General features: G+C 51.3%; 1 protein-coding gene across 1 annotated transcript in view; it reads right to left on the reverse strand.

Moving 5' to 3' along the window:
* Positions 1-2,251: 2,251 nt before the first annotated feature.
* LOC114011970 (BCL-6 corepressor-like protein 1) overlaps positions 2,252-17,711 on the reverse strand; it is a 33,262-nt gene continuing 17,802 nt past the window's right edge. The window contains 8 exon segments of the mRNA XM_055818023.1: positions 2,252-3,794; positions 3,796-3,877; positions 6,243-6,396; positions 11,212-11,289; positions 12,231-12,376; positions 12,557-12,723; positions 12,815-13,018; positions 13,131-13,360. Coding sequence (XP_055673998.1) covers positions 3,600-3,794; positions 3,796-3,877; positions 6,243-6,396; positions 11,212-11,289; positions 12,231-12,376; positions 12,557-12,723; positions 12,815-13,018; positions 13,131-13,360 — 1,256 coding nt within the window. The 3' untranslated portion in view covers positions 2,252-3,599.

A 17,711-nucleotide genomic window follows, 5' to 3' on the forward strand; every position in this document is an offset into this window, starting at 1 on the left:
CCTCGGTGGTGGGGAGCAGGCAGGACCTTGCCCATTACCTGCCCAGCCCCTTGCCTACAGCTCTCCTTCTTCCACAGGCATCGCCGCCCTGCCGCACACCCCAGCTCGACGGCGACGGCCCTCCCTCTTCCGCAGGGTGCTCAGGGCTCTGCGCAGGGCTTTCTGCTGTACCTGCATCACGGCACAGCGAGAGCAGCAGCGCCCTGCTGCCAGCGGGGCCCATGAAGGTGCCGGCTGCCCCTGAGCCCGTGCTGCATGCGGAAGGTGCAGTGCAGGGAGGCACTGGAGGGATGGCTGCCGGGACTGCGCCTCACGCATTCAGCTGCCCTGAGGACATCGTGGCGCCAGCCTCTGCTGGGCCCTGCATGCTTTCTGAGGCCAATAAAAGCTGACCATTTTCCCCCAGGGCTCATGTGTGCCTGCTCCACCCTGGCAGAAAGACCCGCGCAGGCAAGGCCCACGCCAGCAGGCAGAGCTGGAGAGCCCCTGTGCTCCCTCTTCTCCACGCTGAGCAGAGCCTGTGCCCTCGGCCTCTGCCCATGCCGCTGGCATTCCAGCTCCCAACCAGATGGGGCCTCCGCTGGCCTTGCTCCTTGCGATCCGTTTTTTGAGTCAACGTGTCACCAGGGTGTCCCAGCACTGGCTGGGGCAAGCCCTGGGCTGGTGCTGGCAGCAAGCCGGCTGTCTGGCTTGACTACCTCAAGCTCCCTTCCCACTCACCTCTCTGCTATTCAAGCCAAGGACTTTGAGCATTTCATTTGTATCGTAATCTTAAGTCTGTTTTACCTAATGCTTGCCCCATGCCTCATCACCTTGGTATCCCAGGGAACCTCCCCATTGTAGGGGGGGGTGGGAGCATGTACATTAGCCACTTGCCCCTCCATTTATAAGACCCTCCTCCCCTGCTCTAATGCTCACCTGTCATTAGCAGCAAGTGCAGTGCTGCACCCCATCTGTGGTCAAGTCCGTCCCCCCCCCAAGTGGTGCGTGATCAAGACTTTCCTTCTACTCCCACTGCCAGGGCACTCCTGCTGCCCTTGGTCTCTTCTTCTACAGCCATGTGAATGACCTGCCAGAAGCAATCACAGGCCTTGTGCCTCTCATTCTGAAAGTCATACCCAGGCAATGCTTTGCTTGCAGGGATCAAAACAGCTTTTGTATCCCTGGACCAGCAGCTCTTTTCGTCAGGCTGGAGTACATTCAGGTACCAGCCTGGTGCTGTGCTGCGAGGCTCTCAGAAATCTTGCTGGCTCTGCTGTGTGGCTCTCGGGCTCCTCGTATCAGCACCACTTTGCCTGCAGTATATCAAAAAGCTGAGCTGGCATCCTGCGCACTGCTATGGTCAAGGCAGGGGTAGGTAACAACCGAGTTGCTCAGCCGTGTTACTTCCCATTGCTAAATGTCTGCTGCTGACCTGGATATCTAGTTTTGGTTTGGGGCTTTCTGCTCTCACCAGCCAACACAGTTGGGCCATTTTCTACTCAGTTTTGCCTTTGCCTTTTCCTTTAGCCTCCTGTTGTGACCTTTGGACTTCCAGTCTTCTGAAGTGGCTTTGATCGGCACCAGTACCCACATGGACCTAGTTATAAATCCACGGCTTATTTCTTGCACTCCAGCTTCCCATCTCATTCCCTGTTCCCTTCTTTAAAGCCTCTCTGCATCTTTTCAGGAGCAGTTTCAGGATACAGGTACATCCTGGGCACGTACAGAGGCTAAGCCATCCCTGTGCCTTGGAGCGCACCTGGGCTGGGGAGTAGGGAAGCAGGTGTAAAATGGGTCTTTCCAAAAGAAACAAATAACAAATATTATGCACACTCTGCTCCCAAGGGTGAAGCCAGACAGAAAATGGCTGCCCCACAGCCAGGGTTGCCAGGCACTAAAGCTGGACACAGCTCACTGGCCACCAGCAGTGGGGTTTGGGCACAGCTGGGCTGAGCTGCAGAGCTTCCACTACCAGCACCAGTGCAGAAGCAGGCGTCTGTGCGCTGGGAGGAGCAGCAGAGTCTCCCCAACAGCTTGCCTGGCTCGGTGATGTCCCCCTGCTCCATGGTTACAGAGCGCAAAAAGAACATAGCTGCCTGCTTAGGCACCGCAGCTGGTGCCTGCCCCAGTCTCCAGCCACACCGCTGCTGTGGGCAGGCAGCCTCACTGCCTCCCCTTGCGGAGCCACAGGCTCGGGCCATCACGCAAGGAAACCTGCCTGCAGTGGGCATCAGACATGGGAAAAGGAAGAAAAGGCAGGAGACGGGCGGCCTGATGCAGGTTTTTTCTGTACATCAGTGTTTTTGACACCACAGCGTGTTGCTGCTTATAATAAAACAGAAATCAGAAAGAGCAACCAGAATACACACCCAAAGGCAAAAAACCCTCGGCTTAAACAAGGTGCTGCCTGGCCCCTGGGAGGGGAGGCTGGCAGCTGGGAGTCCAAGGGGAAGGAGTAATGCCTGCCCTGGCTGGGAAGAAACACAACACAAAGTAAAAAAACAAACCAACAAAAGAAAACCCCACCCAACGCTCCCACTGCAGAGCAGGCGAGAGCCAGAAAAGCCAAGATTGTCCCGTCCTCAGTCCTGTTAGCACCTGTACAATAAAACTGTACCATCTCCCGGGAGCAGAGCAGCCCTGCCCCATGCCCAGGCAGCAGGCACCATGCCCGCTCTCTCCCAGAGAACTGCTCCTGGTGACACAGGAGGGGCATGGGGAGCGGGGCGAGGCCAAGCAGACACCACGCAGGGCAAGGAAGGGGCTTCTGCAGTGACAAGAGACCCCGGGGTGGGGGGGACAAGCTGCCGAGAAGTGTGGGGTGCGCTTGGGGGACCATGGGCTGTGCCTGCCCGTGCAACAGCCACTGGGGAGTGGGAGCAGCAGCACGAATGAGATGCAGGAAGGAGCCCGACATGAGGGTGGAGCAGGGGGCTGGCTCTCAGCTGGCAGGTGAGCACCTTCAGCAGAAGTCAGCTCCAAAGCGAAGGGAAGCAACTGTCCCCAGGCTCTCAGCTGAGGTGTGAGAGCCTGGCTCTCAAGGGCTGTGGCCCCCCCAGGTTCACAGCTCAGGGGCCAGCTGGTCCAGGGGGAGCACCAGCCTCGGGGAGCGTTGGAGAGGGGCTGGAGGGAGCCCTCATCCCCTAGCCCAGAGCTCACCATCACAGTGATACAGACTCAGCAAAAACAAAGGAAACATTACAAATTAAATACTAATTAAATAAATACTATGGAAGACGTTGCGGGGGGGGGAGAGCAAACAGAGAGGCGCAGTTCTGTGGGGTTAGGTGGGGAGAGGCAGCGGCACCCACCACCCCTCGCTTCGGTGGAGCCGGAGCTGTCACTGCCCCATGAGCTCTGGCTCAAACAGCCCGTGGAGGGGGGCTTCATTGCCCACTGTAGCTGCATGGGGCCGATGGCCACAACCGCCGCTGCTCGTTTTGAAGGGACCCTGGGAAGTCATTGGAGGCAAGGGTCCTCTCTCCCCAGCCAGAGGAGACCCTGAGGAGAGGAGGATTGGCTGGCCAAAGACTCGGGTCCCTGCTGCTGGCGCTGAGAGGGCTACTTCCCGTTGGTCCTTATTATTGCCTCATGATGCAGGGAGTGATCTGTCCCCGTCAGCTGCTCCAGGCCTGGTACTCCACCGCTGAACCCAGCAACTGCAGCAGCTCGGGTTCGTAGTGCACCAGCTCCACTGTCTCTGCAGCACCCTGCACCGGCTCGGGACTCTCCTGTACCTCCTCCTGTGCCAGCACCTGGCTGAGAGAGACCTGACGCTGGAACTCCGCCTTGGGCAGTGTGGCGATCTCAAAAGTGTGGGAAGCGGGCCTGGAATATGCGGGAGGACAGCTTCAGCTGCTTGAGCACATCGGAGAAGAGGAACCAGTTGCAGGGCCTGCAAGGACAGCAAGGGGATGGTGGGTTAGGGGTGGAGGAGTATGCCCACCTCACTGCCTCCCTGCGACACAGCGCCGCTGCTGAGGCCCAGGCACTATTCTCCGTGGGGTCCTCCTCCGCGGGGCCTGGGCAGACCACACGTACAGGACCCAGGCTCAGAGATGCACCTCGCTTTGATCACTATTTTGCAGGTCACAGCTTTTTAAAGCACTCAGGACAGGAACATCGGTGTGGAAGGTATGCCACCAACGGTGTCCCGGCAGCATCCCCACCCAGCAATGCCACACCAGAGGCTCCGTTTCCCACCCGGCCATTTCTCCTGGGTGCCGCATGTGTCCCTCTGGATGGACAGAAATTGGCAGGCACAGAAACTCACTAAACAGAAAAGTAGCACTTTTGTTGCTGCCTCTTCCAAGTCGCCTTTCGCCCCGCTGCAATCCCGGCAAATCCAAGAGCCATGGTGTCAGAAGGGGTGGAGAAGGGAGGACCGCTCCAGCGCTGTGCCCTGATGTAGCCTTCCCCACGATGGAGGGGAAACAATCTACTGGGACCCATCAATGCAAGCCACTGCTGCCCATTGCTGGAGAAAAAGAGGGCTAGGAGCAGCATCAGGAGGAGGAGAGAGGGAGGCTTGCAGCAGGTTTGCACGCGGAGATCCTTTACTACCCCCGCCTGCTCATTGAGGGCGGCCAGGTCTGTCCCAAGCAACGCAGGTTGCCATGCTGCCGCACAGCCAGAACTCTGCAGGAACGTGAGCAGCAGGACCCCAAGAGATGCACACTGCCAGACGCTGACTGCATTCCTACAAGGCCCTGCCTCCAACCCAGTGTCTCTAACCTGAATCTGAAGGAAAAGCACCACCTAAGGTACACAAGCTGCTCTTAACCTCAAGGAGCTGAAATGACTGATATGCTGCTGTCTGTGAAGGGGACACCAAGCCTGTGACCACCTGTGGTACAGAACAGCAGGCATCAGACAGATGACACAAAAACAGCTATTCCTTTTGGCTTTACCTGTGCTGCTTCTCAGTTTTGTGTTAAACAAGTCGTCCCTTAAACCCGTCTTTTCCGAAACCAAAGGGGTCTTTCCTTGCTCGATTCCCCCATGTATAGGTCTCCCTCACCTGTAGTCCCTCATTCTTTCTCCTCTTTTCATTAACTCTGGGGGAGAGGACCAAGGACCAGCCCCATGTTTACTCCTGCCCTCATTTGGATAAATCCTGCCGTCAAGTCTTTGCTGACTGCAACAAGAAGCCAAGGTGACCACCTCAGAGATGGACTTCTGAGAATCACAGAATGACAGCATCACAGAATGGCTGGGGTTGGAAGGGACCTCTGGAGATCACCCAGTCCAATCTCCTGCTAAAGCAGGTTCTCCTAGAGCAGGTTGCACAGAGTCACGTTCAGGCGGGTTCTCAATATCTCCAGAGGAGGCTCCACAGCCTCTCTGGGCAGCCTGTGCCAGTGCTCTGTCACCTCCAAGATAAAGAAGTTCTTCCCTCGTACTCAGATGGAGCTCCCTGTGCTGCAGTTTGTGCCCGTTGCCCCTTGTCCTGTCACTGGGCACCACTGAAAAGAGTCCCATCCTCCTGACACTTGCCCTTAAGGTGTTTGTAGACGTTGATGAGATCCCCTCTCAGTCTTCTCTTCTCCAGGCTAAAGAGACCCAGCTCTCTCAGCCTTTCCTCATCAGGGAGATGTTCCAGTCCCCTCATCATCTTGGCAGCCCTCCGCTGGAGCCCCTCCAGCAGTTCCCTCCCTCTCGAACTGAGGGGCCCAGAACTGGACACAGCACTCCAGATGCGGCCTCACCAGGGCAGAGTAGAGGGGGAGGATCACACAATCAGTCAAACAAATTCCATCTTACCCTATATCTTCTACTTGCTTCTCTGACTTGGGGCTCACAAAGTGTCGTTTCTACCTTCACATTATTCTAAGTAAGAGTCTGTCCAATGCTTCATTATGAGATGGCTCATGACAGGGAGTGTGCCACAAGAGGGTTACTGCTGCAGCAGCAGCAATTTGCTCCTTCTGGGGAAGCTACAATAGCACCATTCCTCAGTCTCTACCTGCAGAACAGGGATAAAGGTATCATCTCCTTTGGAGGAGTGCTTTCTGGTCTACAGGACACAAGTGCAACTCTGTATGGCCTGTCTCCTTAGCACACAGTCAGCTTGGGCTCTCAAAGTTTCCCAGGCGGGTATGAATTTTATATTTCATGTTATCTCTCACCTGGAGAGCAGCCTAAGGCTTTCTTGTACTGTTGCTAGCCTCATAAGCTCAAGGGCTCTGTTCTGTGAGCTCGCCCTCCAGCCCAGCATTAATGTCACCCAAATGCTCTCTGCTCTGGGAAAAGATACTCACCCCCGAGACACTGACACTTGGAGGTTATAGCTGGGAAGCAGTGGCTTGTCTGAGAACTCAAACATGAAGTTGTCTGCTTCTTGCTCCTCTTCCTCCTGGTCTGAACTTCCTGGAGGGTTGAGCAGAAGATCACATCCAATGCTATCTTTCCCCTCTGCAACAAGCAAAAGAGACATTGGCATCACTCACAGTTTCACACCAGACAGTGCTCATCACTCCCTGGGGAACAGCTCTGCCCAGCTGAACCGGCTACCACTGCAATTTCCCATGAACCTTCCCACAACATCACAGCAACTGTAAGAGCCAAGTCCCGGGGGCTCTTCCTGCTCTCCTTCGAGCCCCTCATCTCAGAGGAACTCTGTGTGAGCGCTGGCTGCTCTGCACAGCAAGACTCCACTTGGTGACCGCATCAGGTAGAAAGAACATCTTATGTCATAGCAGCAACCTTTAGGTTTACACTGATCCCGCACACAAGACGAGGCACGGCCTGATTGCAAAACGAGCCACTTTGACTGGTAGTCTTTTCTTGGGCCAAACACGTGCTGGCCCCCAGGCTCTCCCTGAAACAGCCTCAGTCCCCTCTGCTTTGCCAGCACAGCTGTCCTCAGAGCCTGCGCCAGAGCAGGAGGTGGATGTATGAGGTGCTTTTTCTGCACAGATCCTATAAAGGAAGGCACTGCGCTCTGCTTGTTGAGTACTTCTCCATCCGGATTCCACTCTTGACAACTGTCAGCAGGTTATCTAGAGGTGTGTGCCAGCAACCGTGTCTAAGTAAGGACTGCAAGGCTGTGCCACCAAACTGAGCAGCAGATCTAAAGACTAATACAACCAAACAACACCAAGCATGACTTCAGAGAATCAGCCCTGCAGATTTCTGGCTTGAAGCTGGCTGTTCCAGGAGGTACCTCAGCTTCAGCGGGATTTGTGTCCATAAGAGATGGCAAATAGCGCACTTGATCCATCAGCCATTTAAAAGCAGTTAAATTTACCATTCACTAATCTGAATTGAAAAACCATCTGTTGAAAAACAGCTTGCTGTCTGGATTTCATTGTTAAGAAGTATCAATAGTCTTAGGTTTGCAGAGTGGTTTTTGTCCCGCTGAGATAAAAGAGAGTAACTCCAAAAACTTCCAGAAAATAGAGTTCAGATTCTACAGAAAGAAGTCAGACCAAATGTGCTAGTGAACAAATAAACCAATCACGCAAAAGTTCAATACCACCTGCAAGAGAAAAGGCTGGGGAAAAAAAGAAATCTTATGGTGTGCTGCATGAGAAAGCTCCACGCACCATACTGCTCTACAAATCAATCCAGCACCCAGTGAGAATGTTATTTTAATAAAGAAACAACAGCAGATGACAGGAGATACAGGCTCAAACAGGGTCTCAGGAAAAAAAAGAAGGAATTTCTTAGTCCTGCCAAGGGAAAAAAAAATCCCTAAGAAACAGAAAAACAGAGTACTTAAATCTTCAAAACTCATTGTAGAATAGGACAAAAATAAGTGACATGAGTATTGGTCTGACATCACTGCTAGGCAAAGCTCAGATGCTATCACCAAAAAAATTCCAATTTCTTGAGCAACCCAGGGAAAAAAAGAATTAAATGCATTTAATGCGGCAACACAGTCCAATGTCTGTCCTGAAAACTCTTCACACTCGGTCCTGTCCGTTAGCCCAAGTGAAAGCTGCGACAAGAACAGAAACATTCTGTACCACTGCAGAGTAACAGGGAGACAATCAGACACAACAATGCTACTCCCAGGTGTAGAACAAGACCCTGGCGTGGGACTTTGTATCTGGAACTACAGTAGTGTGAAGTCCAAGATGCTGATGACTTTACCAGACTCAGACCTCAGAGATCCCACACCCTGGCTTCCCTCATTATCTTTTGGCTCCCAGAGATGTGCAGACCTAAAGGAAAATGTGGACAACATTCTTGCCTCAAAGAATAAAAACAGATCAAGCAGGGGCCTGGGATTTCTCCTCCACCCTGAGGGACATGCAATGCTTTGTGCTTCAGTTAGTGGACCTGATGGAAGGCAAATTTTGAAGGACTGAACCACTGAAGGAGGAGGACTTTTTTCTGCTGAGCTGGTTTGCTGCCTATGACAGCTGGGAGCAGCTCGGTTACTCCAGAGCTGAATGAGGTAATCCCCTGCCCTGGGCAGTATTTGCTCCTGGTGACCCGAGGTGACTGCTGAAGGTAACCAAGCCAAAAGGACCCATTTCAAAACACTCAGTAAACGCCACTGTAAAGAAACCAACCCCTTCTCACAGGCTCAGGCATCTTGCCCTTCCTTGCCAACTCACACAGTGTCCTGGCAAAGCACAGGTGACAGTGGTCTAATGCTGCCATTTCACCACTGCTGTAAGCTGATCTAGGTGTGGATGGAAAGGAAGGTCCCTTTCTGTGCCCGCTGAAAACAGACCTGGCAGGATAAAGGATTACTTCCCAGCTGAGTTAGTTCCTTGCCACAACTTGCCACGCAGCCTCCCAAAGGCAGTGTCAAGGGCAGCACTGGGAACACTCCCTGCTGAGGGGCAAAAGAAGGGGCGGTGTGACTGAGCCTCTCACTGCAGCGTGGTGGTGATTTGGCTTGGGATCTCTGTCACCCTCTCTCCAAGCCAGAGACAGAAATATCCCACATCATCACCAAAGCCACAGGGTTTCAGAACATTTTGCGTCACTGACATTTCTGCAGGGATATTCGCTGATGTCTGGGAGGAACCTATGTTCTCCCAAGAGCTGTGCAGAGGTAACTGTTAAAGTTTGAAGCACCTGAGATGCAAGCATCAGGCCAGTCCACACTGGAAGGATCTTTACGGCAACGAGGATGAAATGACATTTCTAGGGAAGGGTACAGGCAGATAATGTGGGATTTGTCTGGCTTGTTAACCAGCTTCAGGTAGCACAGGAGAGATGGAAGACAAAACCTGACAGATGGCACCACATGAATGACAGAGACCCAGCCGAGACGTATCCACAGTGGCCAGGATTTAGTGTGAAGTCCCAATGCAAGAGGTAGGACATGCCTGACAGGGAAAGTAGTCTTTTTCCACCCTCAATTGAAGAAATACTCTGAAAATCTCGACTAAGGTCCAGGGGAAGGAAAGGAAGTGCAGTGCCCAGCGCTCCCTGGGGAGATTTTCCATGTATTAGCCAAGGGTCTCAGCAAGGCCTTTCTGAGTGGTAAACTGCCACTACCGATGGCATCCCAGCACTCCTGCATTCCTCCAAGAAACACCAAAGACTCAATGGTGGTTTGCTTATTGAAAAAAAAAAGCCTTTTTTTTTTTTTTTTTTACCTATGGGGTGGAGGACAGAAATGTGGGAAGACATGATGCAAGACAAGATATTTCAAGACAAGACAAGGGCTAGGGAAATGAAAGAACTGAGACAAGCAGCTAATTTGAACAAAACACAATTGGCTTGCTTTTCCAAGATCCACCTGTTCCATTTCAGGCATTAGGGTATATGAAAAACAAGATGGCACATTTCTAAATTACTTGCATGTGGCAGTGGGCCTCCTAGAGAGGGTATGACAATTGGCAGTCTAAATCTCATGCCAGGATCCTCAAGAGGAAAGGACGCTGATGAACAGGACACAAGCAGATACTAGAACTCAAGCACATCAGCTCTCTGGGCAACCAAGAACTCAGCATGCTGTAGTAATCAAAGCAAGCCAAACTCTCCTACCCACAAAACCACACACAATTTTCCTCCCTTGTTTATCAAGAGGAATCCAAGTGGGAAACAGTGACAAATCAAAAGAGGTAATATCTTTACTTTTAAAATATTCAAGTCAAAGAATAACTATTTTTCTTGTGGTAAAGAGGCTTCTTCTTAAAGGACTGCAATAGTTTCAGGAGTGAGAAATTCAGAGGAAGGAGGTTGTGGTTTGAACAGTCTTCTTGGTGCGCCTGAGGTGCAAAAGCCTACAAATAAAGTGTTCTTAGGAGTAAAGAATTTCTTTTACTCTGAAATGAAGAGACACCACGGTCCTCCAAGGATAAGTCCTCTACCAAGAGTACCCTTCCATATGTATCTGATTTTTTTCATTTCTAGGAGGATGTTGGGAATGACTATGTGAGCAACTAAAATCAACAGCCTTCTAGCTTGCCAGCATACGTAACCCAAGTCTTTATGAAGGGCTTGACAGTGCTGATCTCCTGTCTCAGAAGTGGTTGGGAGGGACACTGCAGTCTGCCCAGTCCCCCAGCTAGATCCAGAACATCTTCACTCATGGACCCCTGGGGAACGGAGCAACACAGGGAACAATTTGTGGACCTTGTGCCTGTATCATTTCAAGAAAACTTCTAAGATGGTAACCACAATTTCAGAAAGTGACAGTAAAAGGTACAAATCATGCCTTCACTGGGAAATGCCCAGCACTGTAAGAAGAGGACCTCACCTGGATGAGTGCCTCCCCTCCAAAGCGGAGGAGAGGGATGGGCAGCTCTGGGAACCTGGAAGTTCAAGACTTCTACACCTCGAAGGAATAAGTATGTCCTCTGCCTTCCTTGGGTTTATCTTGATGACTGGTTAGCTGGGGAGTAGCAAGAACTGCTACAAGAATAACATGCTCCTGGATCGATACCCAAAGACCCTCAGGAGGCACAGCAGCATGTGGATTCTAGCCTTGCACACCGTGTTCAGCCTATTTGGAGGGATCTACACGTGCAGCTTCCCAAAGAAAATGTCCTTTTCAGGAGCAACTACCAGCATGCAACATGACAGCAAGATCTCTAAGACATGAGCTGGGAAGGACACGGACAGACCTGAGTGAGTGATGTGTCATTACCTAGCATTACTTCTCTCTGCTCTGGACTTTGGGTATTAGCTTTTCCCCACCCCGCCACCCCACTGCCCATGTAAAGCAATATAGGATCAAACAAGACGAGGCTTCAAAGTTTTAGCCCCTTCAGTAATGTATATATGTACAGTACATGAAAGGGCATAGAATGAGCTCACCTAGTACAGAGCTGCTGTAGAAGTCCCACGCTGTTCGAGGATCCCCATCAGTGCGCCCCTGGAGATCCAAAAGGTAATCTAAAGAGAAAAAATGGAGAGGATTAACGTTTAGCTACTGGTCAAAGCATGACCCTGGCATGCATATCCATTGATCTGGGGTGAGCCAGTTCACCTCTGCTGCTTTTCCCCACTTTGCAGTTAGGCATTATGGGGAAAGCTGAAACCTGACTTGCAAGAAGGGTACCTCAGGAGAGGACAACGCGACCCTGTGCCTGAGAACATGAAACGGAAGTTGAAAAGAGAAAATGGACAACACTAAGTGGCTTGGAAAGAAAGGTTCTTAGGGTGGATTTGAGTTCAAAATTACATCTCCGACACCTGCATGTATAGTTAAGCCTGGAGGAGCTCAGACAGACAGTGGCAAACAAGTTTTTTTCAACACGGGAGACTTTCTGCCTTGTATCTTTCTGGGAACCACTGCTACTCTAGCTGTCTCTTCCTTGCTGGGATGTAGAAGACGCAACACTCATCTTGCTTCTACACAAACAGCACAGAAAGCGGGTACGCTTCATTCCCGGCCATAGGGAGCCAAAATGGTCCTTTCTAACAACAGCAGGCAGGCAGCATTTGGGCAGAGCTGTTTTCAAGTAGAAGGCATCACCACTTGGCAGCAAAAATATGCTCACTCAGGTTATGCAGTGCAGTGTAACTGGGAACTGTGGAACAGTCTCCAAGCCTCATACACAGTACTGTCTTCAGTTGTGTGACCACGAGAGGTCACTGCCACCTCCTTGCACGTTAAAGACTGAAAAGTGACTTGCATCTTATTTGGAAAACCATATACAATTCTATAATCAAGGTTTGGGTGGTAAAACAACATACACATGACAGGACAGAACTAAAATTATTCAGTCACCTGCTGCTCAAGTACTTCTAAAACATCTGATACCTAGATTTGGTCCCGTATGCTGCCAGACAGGACGGATGGAAGCACTGCTGCTCCCAGGCTTGGCACCTACCACAGAGGAAGCGCTTCATCACTTCACTGGTGGCAAGCTTCACAGCTGTCTGCCCAGAGTAAGTGGCCAGAGTGGGATCAGCACCATAGGAGAGTAGAAGCCACATGGTTTCCAGGTTGTCATTTGCTACTGCATCATGGACAGGCCTGCAAGGACAGAAGCATTAGCAGAAAAAGAAGAGACTGGATGGGTCCGCAAAGCAAACGCTCTGTTTTTAGTTAAAACAAATCTAGCAATGACCAACAGCTCATCCTGAAAAACACGCCCTGCTCCCTGCCCCTACGCTTCTCAGTGCTTCCCCAGATGATCCCCTCTCACTGGCTTGCCTTGTGCCATCCTGTGCACTGCAGTTCACGTTGGCACCGTGTTCTAGCAGAATGTGGAGGATGTCGATCCAGCCTCGCGCACAGGCTTCATGCAGAGCTGTGTAGCCAGCATTGTCACGATGGTTCACATCACTGCTCTTTTTCTGCAGGCAATACAGCACTACGTCCTACATGGACAAAAGCATTGCAGGCCTGGTTACACACAAACCCAGACAAGGCAGCCCAAGACACAGAGCAGAAAAGGGCACCAAAACTCACCTTATAGCCCAATCGAGCTGCTCGCTGCAGAAGGGTCTCCCCTGCATTTTTGTTCACAATCAGCCGCCGAGCTCCAGGAGGAATGTTCTGGGCCATGGGCAATTCAGGGGAACTCCCTGAGACCCGACAGGACTTACAAAGCGTCCACAAGTCTTGGGGCTTCTTCAGAGAGCGCATTTTGGGCTGGTTCCAGCAGCCCTTCCCCTGAAAAATAATGGAATACAACTCCTTGGCACATGTGGCCGTGTCTTACTAACAGGAGTCCCCTTCTCTCTCTTCTCCCCACACGTGTTCCCCTCATCTGTCCAAGCCATACCTTCCCCTCATCACAGATCCCTGCCAGGTGTTTGGTTTTACATTTGCGTTTTCCTGATGGTTTCTCCAGCTCTTCTTGGACAGGAGAACTGTTGGAGGGCTCCAGGAAGAAGCCATTCCGAAAGTCTGGGCGTCCTTGAGATTTTCGGGGGGCTGGGGAAAGCCTGCTCCTCAATCGTAGCTCTGTGCCTTTACCCTTCGCAGACTCCTTCTGCTTCCGGTACCTAAAGTCTAAAGGAGAAACGGGAATGAGAAGCTTCTCTAGGTATGGCACGGAAGGCCAGCAACCCAGACCTCTGCCCCCAGGCAAAACAAACTGCCAATCTTTGATGGCTGCAGATCCATGGCGGAGGCACTGCAGTAAGTAGAAGAGAGTGAGTGCACAGATTCTCCCCACCAGGGATGGACTCAGCATGGACACAAGACACAAGTGGTCCTGGTCCAAAAAGGCCAAGCTTAATGAGAGCTGGGGCTTGCACACAACTGACTAAGGCTTTTCCTTGGGTCTAACAGGAAGCCCAGTACAAAACAATCCAGCTCGTCAGCACGCTTCCCAGTAGTTTGATAACTGCATGCTGCTCTATGGTGTGTTCCCCTACCTGCGAGGCCGAGCAGGACTCACATGGGATACCCCTTGGAGCGACAGAAAATGCTGGAGGCATCCCCCTTAAGCTGCCTGCAAACAGTCTTTGTGTTGCTACCCGCAAAACCAGACCTTGCCTTGCCCTCTCACATCTTCCCCTTAACTTAGTAGCACACTGCAATTTCAACTAGTATGCATGCAGGTAGGAAGTACCATGAGGCCTCAAGGGAAATCCAGTCTTTTCTCCCTTGGGTTATACAGAGTTGCAGGGCTGCTCATTACAGAGTCCCATGCATCGTGCAAGATCAAGCGCTCTGCTTCCCTGAAATAGCAACATCCCGTAGCAAGGGCACGACAGCAGCAGGAAAACAAAGTATGGAATAAGAAAGCAAAGCCCTGTGAACAAATAACCACCCAGACTTGTATGATGCCATACACCTCCCTCTGTGCAGACGATCAGTGCTGGAATAAAAAAGGTTACAAAGGAAGAGCCCTGCACAGACCAAAGGACAGAGGAGGCATCTATGCACAGCTCTGCAGTGTCTCTCAAGCCTGGCTCTCCCCGCAGCTTTGGGCACTTCGTTTGGGAACAAAGACTTTGCTTCATTTCTAGGTGAAGAGCTAGGAGATGCCCCAGTGGATCACTTCAAGGAATCGAAAGGATAAACTCCAGGAACAAAACTTTACGTCTGTTAGGGACACTGCTGCCTTCAGTGCCAAGGCAGGTTTTGCAGCACTCCAGTAGCAGCATCTTCAGCTTCCAAGGTACGCCGAGACTCTAGATTCTCCATGTCAAGCACCGCAATATAACTTCCATTTATGTTTTGCTACTGCTAGGAAGCATGGGCCACAGATCCTGCACAAAGAAATGGGTTTGGCCAAAATACCAAGGTAGAACCACAAACAAATCTCAAAGCAAGCACATCTCAAGTACTGCTGTGCTGTTCTGTCTCCACATCTCAGGAAGAAGAGAGTGGAAGTGGAGAAAGGCAACCAAAACAACGGAGGAGTGGAAAAGCTGCCCTACAAGAAAGACTGGGATTCCTCAAGCTGGAGAGGAGAAGGAAGAGGAGGATGTGACCAAAATCTGAAAGAATCATTCCAAGGTGGATCAGCTGCGTGGAGGAATCCTGTTCACCCAATCCTGCAGCACAAGACTAAGGAGCACTCCATGAAATGAGTAAGGGGTCAGTTAAAAAAACAGACAGAAGAAAGGACTTTGCACAGCACAGAGATTACTTCAGGGCTTCATTGCCACTGGAGGTGATGGAGGCAGATGTTATCTGCAGGACAAAATAGGACTTAGGCAAATCCATGGACAACAGACCCATCAATGAGCTGTAGAAGGCCTGAGCAGGGACAACCCTAGTTTAGCTGTTCTGCATACTGGGGAAGCCTAGGCAGCTGAAGTCCAGGAAGCAACCGTGCTCAAGTCCTGGCCCTGCACAGCCTCTGTGCTTGCCGTGGTCAGAAGAAAACTGCAGGCTAGACAGACCCCAACACAATGCAGCATGCAGGATTGTACTTAGGCAAGGAACAGGAGACATCTCCTTGCTCTGAACAAAGTGGAGCGCACCCATGAGATGTGGTCTGGGGCAGAAGTTCTGACTTCCACCACACAAAACACGGCATTTGTTTTCAAGCTTAAGCACAACTCTCAGGCTACAACTAAGCAAAATTTTAGCAAAGAGTGCAGCACGAAGCAATCACTAGCCTGCTTGCTGTTTTGGAAGTAATCACTGGACGGAGATTTCTGCTGGGCTGTCTGTAACACTGTCCTCCTCTTTTACAGCACTGCAACACTTTCACAACTAACCCAGGGCAATATACAAGGACTTGAGATGCTCCTTCTCCGGTATCTGATTCCTTCTGCCAGCGTGCAGTGGCTCTGTATTCTACAGCAAAGCTTTTAAAGTAGCCCATCAGTGTAGGTTAAATACTCCTCACTTGGCAGGTTGCCTGTCCATGTCAGGGAACACCTTCCCAGCAATGAACAGCACCCTTGGGCTGTGGAGGAGTCAGGTAGGAAACGGCATGAACCTAAGAAGAGTCGAGAACATGGCAAGGAAGAGCCAAGTCTCTTGACTGGTATGTGAAGAGAAAGGGGTAAAATGCTGACACATCAGACAACACATAGTGAACGGGACGGTGTGTGCTTGCAAGTGGCGTGCTCCAGCAGCCCCTGCACACACAGCAGAAGGAAAACACAGCAACTCCATCGCTCCTCCAAGCACAGAAAGGAGGTGGACAGTGGGTTCCTCTAGCCCAGAGGTCCAAGATGTGGTTCTGGCAGGGATCTGCATCTATTTTCACTCTCTGCAATAGCCAAAGGAGACAGAGGAACACCACTGGCTTAATGCTTTCACCAATGTATGCACCTCAACTATAGCTGAGCAGCACTGACACTCCAGGGTGTGCACTCCTAGGTGAGGAACAGCCAGTCCAGCTGATTGAGCAAAGCGGTCTTCCTGAAAGCAAGGCAGTATCAGCCAGAGAGGAGACACAGCCAGTGGATTCAAGCATTATCTTCACCATCAAAGGAATAAAAAAGTGCCCTTTATCTAAGTGCTCGTCCCAAAGCCTAGGGGCCTTGCTTGTTTCTTAGGTGCGCTTGATGATGAGGTGATATTAGCAACCAAGATTGCTTGTGTTGATCCCTCTCCTGGAGACGATTCAGTCCCTGTGAGCCAGGCATCTGTCAGTGGATCTCTGCAGCTCATTACCCAGTGGTGACACAGATTTTTTAGCTAGCACAGGACACAGTGGTCTGCTTTCTCCAAACACGTGAGCTGGCCCCCTGTCCCTCCTCTGGCTGCCAGCCAGCTTACAGTGCCACAGTGATGCCCAAGTCCTCATCTCTAAAGCCAGCCATGGTTCTAGGTCACAACTTCTGAATCCAAAATACAGAAGCTCACCTATCTGAGGGCCAAGCAAGCAGTCCCTGAGGACCCAACTCCTACACTCTCCTTAGCTGCATTTCTAGCTAAGAAGATTCTAATCTGTATTTGGCCTAGGCATTTTGCTACCCTTGTTTCACAATAACAGCAAAAATTAATGGTGAATGCCCTTCCTACCTGCATAAACCTGTCTCAGTGTCTTCTGGTGATCTTTTCTGCACCTCTAAAATCTGGACAGAAGACAGACACTCTTAAGATGTGTGGTAAAGCTCCTGGAGAAAACCCTCCTGAATGCTGCTGCACTCAGACTTCCTCCTCAGGCTCTGTTTGGAACCAGCAGCAGCAGCAGACAGTCTGAGAGCACCCTTGAACTAACTGAAAAGATGCCAGGAAGCCCATCAGAAACCTTACTCCTGGTCTCACAGAAGCACCCAGACAATGCAGCAATAGAGTAAAACTGTGCCAGAGAAGAAACATAGCTTGGGAGATCAGCTGGTGGGAGGACAGCAGCCACCTCTACTACTTCTCACAGCGCCTCAGCAGCATCTCAGCCTCTCCTGAAGACTGGCGATCGGAGTCCTGTGGCAGAAGGCAACAGCTCTGTACCCACATCACCTCCAAAAGAAGGGCCCAAGCATATGGAGGGCTGGCAGAAGCACTTCCCCCAACACCACGGCTCAGACATGCTCTTCTGCAGCCCTGGCAGAAGTTACCTGTGGGACGCTCGGACACAGCTACAAGCTACCAGCCAGCTGTCAGCACACACACCGAGATACCAGTACGCTGCTGGATGAATCCCAGCCTTACTCCCAACAGCCTCAAACTTGCCCCACACGGGCTGAGAGAAGGGACCATGGAGACTGCTAAACCTCAGGGAAACACAGATCACAGATTCAGTTTTGACCACATGGTCTGGGCAGTTATGTAAGAAAACACAAGAGCAGAGGTAGAGCAGTGAGTGGGATGCAGGCAGGTGGCACAGCATCCTCCTCCTAGCAAAGCTGCAAATACAAACCATGGTGGGGGATTTTTCCATCACTTGCAGACACTCTAGCTTTGTTAATCCTCTCATCCTTGTGCTCCTTGGTGAAAGCTTGCAAGT

The sequence above is a fragment of the Falco peregrinus genome, chromosome 13 (assembly GCF_023634155.1).
Source record: "Falco peregrinus isolate bFalPer1 chromosome 13, bFalPer1.pri, whole genome shotgun sequence".
In the NCBI taxonomy this organism is placed as follows: Eukaryota; Metazoa; Chordata; class Aves; order Falconiformes; family Falconidae; genus Falco; species Falco peregrinus.